Source organism: Platichthys flesus, chromosome 8, assembly GCF_949316205.1.
Source record: "Platichthys flesus chromosome 8, fPlaFle2.1, whole genome shotgun sequence".
In the NCBI taxonomy this organism is placed as follows: domain Eukaryota; kingdom Metazoa; phylum Chordata; class Actinopteri; order Pleuronectiformes; family Pleuronectidae; genus Platichthys; species Platichthys flesus.
Genome location: NC_084952.1, coordinates 10,135,746 through 10,141,615, shown reverse-complemented (window position 1 = coordinate 10,141,615; position 5,870 = coordinate 10,135,746). Strand labels below are relative to the sequence as shown.

The 5,870-nt window shown below is 41.4% G+C and overlaps 2 protein-coding genes across 2 annotated transcripts; both read left to right on the top strand.

Moving 5' to 3' along the window:
• Nucleotides 1–2,543: 2,543 nt before the first annotated feature.
• Nucleotides 2,544–3,620, top strand: LOC133958334 (alveolar macrophage chemotactic factor 2-like). The gene is made up of 4 exons (XM_062393068.1): nt 2,544–2,705; nt 2,809–2,926; nt 3,076–3,153; nt 3,296–3,620. The coding sequence occupies exons 1-4, from the start codon at nt 2,642–2,644 to the stop codon at nt 3,336–3,338; spliced, it is 303 nt and encodes a 100-aa protein (XP_062249052.1). The 5' UTR covers nt 2,544–2,641; the 3' UTR covers nt 3,339–3,620.
• A 335-nt stretch (nt 3,621–3,955) lies between these two features.
• Nucleotides 3,956–5,055, top strand: LOC133958333 (alveolar macrophage chemotactic factor 2-like). The gene is made up of 4 exons (XM_062393066.1): nt 3,956–4,145; nt 4,250–4,367; nt 4,517–4,594; nt 4,737–5,055. Exons 1-4 carry the CDS (start codon nt 4,082–4,084, stop codon nt 4,777–4,779), a joined length of 303 nt encoding a protein of 100 aa, XP_062249050.1. The 5' UTR covers nt 3,956–4,081; the 3' UTR covers nt 4,780–5,055.
• Nucleotides 5,056–5,870: the final 815 nt, after the last annotated feature.

Sequence of the window (5,870 nt, the reverse complement as noted above, 5' to 3'; positions counted from 1 at the left end):
CTCTTAACCCCCAACGAGAGCAAGAAGAAACCACCATAAGACTATTTTAACAGAGGAGGAACACGTGGAAACCTAAGAGAGAGTCCACTGTGAGGGATCTGTCCCCCAGGACAAGATGCCACCTAGCTGAACACGTTGAAACTACAATATCCACAACATTGATTAGAAGAAACAGTTTTACATTGCGGAAACGTGACCCAATGTTTAAAGTGATACAGAATACATAAGAAAATGTCTGATAGAAATTCTTACTCACATTTGATGGGCTCTGTTTGGTCCCATCTGGGTTCCTTCCTGGCCAAACAAACAATAAAACACTGATTAAAACATAACCTCTTTATTGGATGTAATTCATATTTTTCTGCATAGTGAGTTTGACTCATCGCTGGGATCCTTGCTGTAGCACTTTCTCGTTCCTATCACTGCTGTCTGCATCTCGAGTGATTACTCATAAAGAGGTACTTTAACTTTGGTCAGCTTGAAGGATTTCAATACACAGTCTTTTTGGGGGGTAGAGAACATCTTGACTCTCTCAGATATGTAAAGATAAGATCATTGTAATTTGACGCTTTACAGATAAAACGGTGGCCATTGACTTGTTGCACAATTACTTCATCAAACCTTGTCTGCTCATCGTAGGAAACGATCTTTTTAAATGAAATGAGAAGTGCAACCACAGCAGGCTGTGTGGCCGGCGGCTGCCTGCAAGATGCAGACTACACAGGATGCTGACGTTATTAGTTCCTGTGGGTAACATTTGCTCTTTGCGAAGATATACACTGCTTCTCAAGAAGGGAACCTGAATTATTAAAGATGGTTTTCGTTCGGTGGAAATTTCCCTTATCCCCCCCCCCTCCCCTTCCCCCTTGTAAATTGTGCAAACACAAAAAAAGATATATTTCCAATGAACACTGTGTTGTAATGGACATTACAAATTTGAGCCTGCTAAGTGCAGTCTGTCCGGGGGGATGACAATGTGACAGTGTATTGATCTGTAGCTATAAATACATAATATGATTTTGGGGGGGATTTAGATTGACTGATTACATGCTCCAACACTTTCCCACATATTTAAAAACAAACCTATCGTAATTAAAAAATGCACTGTCATCGCGTTTAAAGGTTCAAGTCAACCACGTTGCAATAAAACATGTTTTCACTCACACAGCTTTGGTGTCAGTCATTTCTGATATTTCTAGAAAAATGTAAACCTATTCAAACTAGAAATATCTATGAGACTACAGAAAACTGTAGTAGCAGCAGGGCAATATAGAGATATAACAATCCATTTTCCATTGTGTTCCTTTTTCATTCTTATCAACAGTAGCGTTCATGGCAAGTGGCTTCACATATAGAAAGTATTATCAGTATCATTTATTGTCCCTCACATGTGATCATCCTTTAGTTTCAGCCTGTTTGCAGCTCTGTGGCCTTCATGCAGAAGGAAAAATGAAAGGCAATTGTGGATAGAATAAAACGAAAGGGGAAAAAGGGATGGGATTTTCCCTTGTTCAGAAATGTCAAAGAGGACGTTAAAGCGAAACTCACAATCCAGACAAAAGTTTCAGCCAGAACCAAACATTTCCTTTTCAAACCTGTGACCTTGACAGGACATGGATCATGTGTATATGTCTGTGTGATGGCCGTGTTGATATTAAAACAGGACTGTATCACCTGAGATCAATCCTAGAGAAAAACTCAGTGCAACTTCCCCGACAGCACAGAGGGAAAAAAAATGAAATGACTCATTTGAGTTCTATGGGGTCTGTCTTTAACCACAAGCCCCCCAACCTAAACTTTGCATTTCCACACGCCCACACATATACAAACACAAAAGAAGTCAATGTGAGTAGCGACATTGTTTTTTAATTGACTTTATTTGTCGTGAATTCCTTGAAATTCCAGGTCCAGGTATTGAGTTCAGTGTCTTAGTGACCCACTTCAGCTTAATATGAGCACACAAATATTATTGTTGTACACACATATTATGTTACTGATTTAGCTTTATAAAGCAAGTATATAATAAGAGTGATTTAAATATTCAAACAACCCTCCTGATGGGCATGGCACTGGCAAATCACCTCGACACTATAGGAACTGGCTGCTCTTGTCTCAGTCATATCGAGAACCACCCACCAAATAACTCAAAATGTCAACGCAAACAGATAGAATCTTGTCTAACAATATATCTCCATAATATCTCCCCTTGTGTGTGTGTGTGTGTGTATTAATGTGCTGCATATATTAAAAGCTCAATAAGTCAAGGTATAAAAGTTTGATTGTTTGCTAGGTCTCTTTTTTTTCCTTTTTTAATCTGATACATAAAATCAAATGTATACCATTCATCTCTAACCTGGTCAAATGGTTATTAACCAACTGAGATGGAAAGCCTGATAGTGGAATGTGTGAGCCACTTCTTCTCTCTTGTGGCTTTTAGAAGTTTCACTTTCCACTCGCCAAACTTTCCCCTTGACGACAGAGGGGGTGAGGCATGTGGCTTGAGAGCATATTTAAGGCGACCCCTCACACCGCTTCTATCACACACTCGTCTTCCTTTGACACTCGCTGGTCTCATCACCGATCCCTTCTCTCACCAAGAGCAGCTTCTTTGTCGTCTCGACCCCAAAGAAGAAAACCAACAATGTCCGGCATCATGAAAGTGCTCCTGCTCCTGGCCGCCGCGGTCTGCATCTCTACAGCTATGAGTAAGTATTTCAATCTCACTTCTCACTGTGTTGGAGCTGGAAGCTGAAACTCAGAAGAACTGAGATTGATTCTAATGGTTTTTGTTTTTTTCTTCCTCTACAGTCAACGAATCTGGTGAGAACTGTCTGTGTCAGCGTACCCAAAATGGCACTAACGGGTCGGACTTGAAGGACATCCAGATCTACCCGAGAACCATCTTCTGTAACAAAGTGGAGATTGTGTAAGAGACACCTTTTAAGAATGTGGGATGTGATGAGAAGACCCTGTAGCTCAGAAATGATTGAAACTGTTTATACTATTTATTATATTATATTTATTCATCCATTATGTTTTTCAAATGATCTTACCTGTTCATGTCCATTTCAACAGTGTCACCACCGGCGCAGGACACCGCTACTGCCTGAACCCCAGGGCGACGACAGTGAAAGCCATCGTGCTTCAGATCCTGTGAGTATACACCCCACGCATACACTGAATCCAAGCATCATCTTGAGACCACAAATGAAAATAACTGGTAATATAATCCCATCATCGCACCACTGGGATGTGTCTGACGTTTTCCTCTGTTTGTTTTGCTGTTTCCTTCCAGAAGGAAACAGAAATCTGCCAACAAACCCAGCCAGTCCAGCTGATTTCCCTGCCATCAGAGACATGTAGCTCTGTTTCACTCCTTGGATAAACACATGACCTCTGACCACCTCACGAAGGCACCTTTATTGATTGTAGACGTGAAATGAGTCCAACCTTTTGTTTATTTATCCTCTATCCTATCCTATCATATTTTTTATAGATTTCTCTGTATTGTCTCACTTTCTCTGACTTGTCTTGCGAACAGATTTTATATTTTATGTTTTTTATGCATGTTATTGTAACTTAACTTTTTTAAATAATAATAAAAAATCCAAAAAAATCAATGGAGCGTTGAGTCATTGTTTTCGGTTCCAGGTCTGATAAGGTGTGTGTCTTATATCAACAGTGCTGTCTGGTGGTTCAAGGCTGCTAATGTATACGTGATGGCTCACATAGCCAGTGATCTCACGCACGTTAGGTTGCAAAGCAGGAAACATCCGAGGGAGTTCGGCTCTGAGGCGTCTTGTAGACACAGAGAATTGGTCTTACTATAGTTTACACATGTATCAGATACCAAAGGACAAAGATTACAGGTCAACAACCCACCGCCTCTGTTTGGGACAGGGGGTGGCTCATTTGGCTTGAGTCTCATAGGCTGTGATCATCTACACCCATCACATACACACACACGCGCACACACACACACACAGGTAGCCAAATGTGAACACACACAGAGTTTACCCTAACTTTCCCCTTGACCAAGAGCAGCGTCTTTGTCGTCTCGACCCAAAGAAGAAAACCAACAATGTCCGGCATCAGGAAAGTGCTCCTGCTCCTTGTTGCCGCGGTCTGCATCTCTACAGCTATGAGTAAGTATTTCAATCTCACTTCTCACTGTGTTGGAGCTGGAAGCTGAAACTCAGAAGAACTGAGATTGATTCTAATGGTTTTTTGTTTTTTTCTTCCTCTACAGCCAACGAATCTGGTGAGAACTGTCTGTGTCAGCGTACCCAAAATGGCACTGACGGGTCGGCCTTGAAGGACATCCAGATCTACCCGAGAACCATCTTCTGTAACAAAGTGGAGATTGTGTAAGAGACACCTTTTAAGAATGTGGGATGTGATGAGAAGACCCTGTAGCTCAGAAATGATTGAAACTGTTTATACTATTTATTATATTATATTTATTCATCCATTATGTTTTTCAAATGATCTTACCTGTTCATGTCCATTTCAACAGTGTCACCACCGGCGCAGGACACCGCTACTGCCTGAACCCCAGGGCGAGGGCAGTGAAAGCCATCGTGCTTCAGATCCTGTGAGTATACACCCCACGCATACACTGAATCCAAGCATCATCTTGAGACCACTAATGAAAATAACTGGTAACATAATCCCATCATCGCACCACTGGGATGTGTCTGACGTTTTCCTCTCTGTGTTTTGCTGTTTCCTTCCAGAAGGAAACAGAGATCTGCCATCAAACCCAGCCAGTCCAGCTGATTTCCCTGCCATCAGAGACATGTAGCTCTGTTTCACTCCTTGGATAAACACATGACCTCTGACCACCTCACGAAGGCACCTTTATTGAATGTAGACGTGAAATGAGTCCAACTTTTGTTTATTTATCCTCTATCCTATCCTATTTTTTATAGATTTCTCTGTATTGTCTCACTTTCTCTGACTTGTCTTGCGAACAGATTTTATATTTTATGTTTTTTATGCATGTTATTGTAACTTAACTTTTTTAAATAATAATAAAAAATCAAAAAAAATCAATGGAGCGTTGAGTCATTGTTTTTGGTTCCAGGTCTGATAAGGTGTGTGTCTTATATCAACAGTGCTATCTGGTGGTTCAAGGCTGCTAATGTATACGTGATGGCTCACATAGCCAGTGATCTCACGCACGTTAGGTTGCAAAGCAGGAAACATCCGAGGGAGTTCGGCTCTGAGGCGTCTTGTAGACACAGAGAATTGGTCTTACTATAGTTTACACATGTATCAGATACCAGAGGACAAAGATTACAGGTCAACAACCCACCGCCTCTGTTTGGGACAGGGGGTGGCTCATTTGGCTTGAGTCTCATAGGCTGTGATCATCTACACCCATCACACACACACACACACACACACACACACACACACACACACGTGTGTTTACATGACTTCGGAGGACAACCCTTTGACTTACATTGTTATCATGGAAACTTAGGCTAGCCACTACTTGCTTAACCTTAAACATTACATTACATGTCATTTAGCTGACGCTTTTGTCCAAAGCGACTTACAATTAGTACACTCAACATTCATGAGGGGCCATTTAGGGGTTCAGTATCTTGCCAAGGACACTTCGGCATGCAGATGGGAGAGAGTGGGGTTTGAACCGGCAACCTTCTTGTTGGAGAACCACCACTCTAAACACTAGGCCACACCACCCCTAACCCTAACCCTAAACAAACCTTAACTAAACCTTGAACCTAAACTTAAACCTAAACTTAACCCTTAATTTATTCTCAAAACAAGTCCTCATCTTAAAACATGGAAGTTTCAAAGTTCCCACAGTGACTGATCCTGGTTCCTACAATATGAGTAAT

Bases quoted from the DNA above. Each gene is read 5' to 3' on its own strand.
- LOC133958334 (XM_062393068.1), top strand. From the start codon at position 2,642: ATGTCCGGCATCATGAAAGTGCTCCTGCTCCTGGCCGCCGCGGTCTGC. The intron at 2,706-2,808 runs GTAAGTATTTCA...CTTCCTCTACAG, and splicing joins CTGCATCTCTACAGCTATGA to TCAACGAATCTGGTGAGAAC. The intron at 2,927-3,075 runs GTAAGAGACACC...CCATTTCAACAG, and splicing joins TGTAACAAAGTGGAGATTGT to TGTCACCACCGGCGCAGGAC.
- LOC133958333 (XM_062393066.1), top strand. From the start codon at position 4,082: ATGTCCGGCATCAGGAAAGTGCTCCTGCTCCTTGTTGCCGCGGTCTGC. The intron at 4,368-4,516 runs GTAAGAGACACC...CCATTTCAACAG, and splicing joins TGTAACAAAGTGGAGATTGT to TGTCACCACCGGCGCAGGAC. The intron at 4,595-4,736 runs GTGAGTATACAC...GTTTCCTTCCAG, and splicing joins GCCATCGTGCTTCAGATCCT to AAGGAAACAGAGATCTGCCA.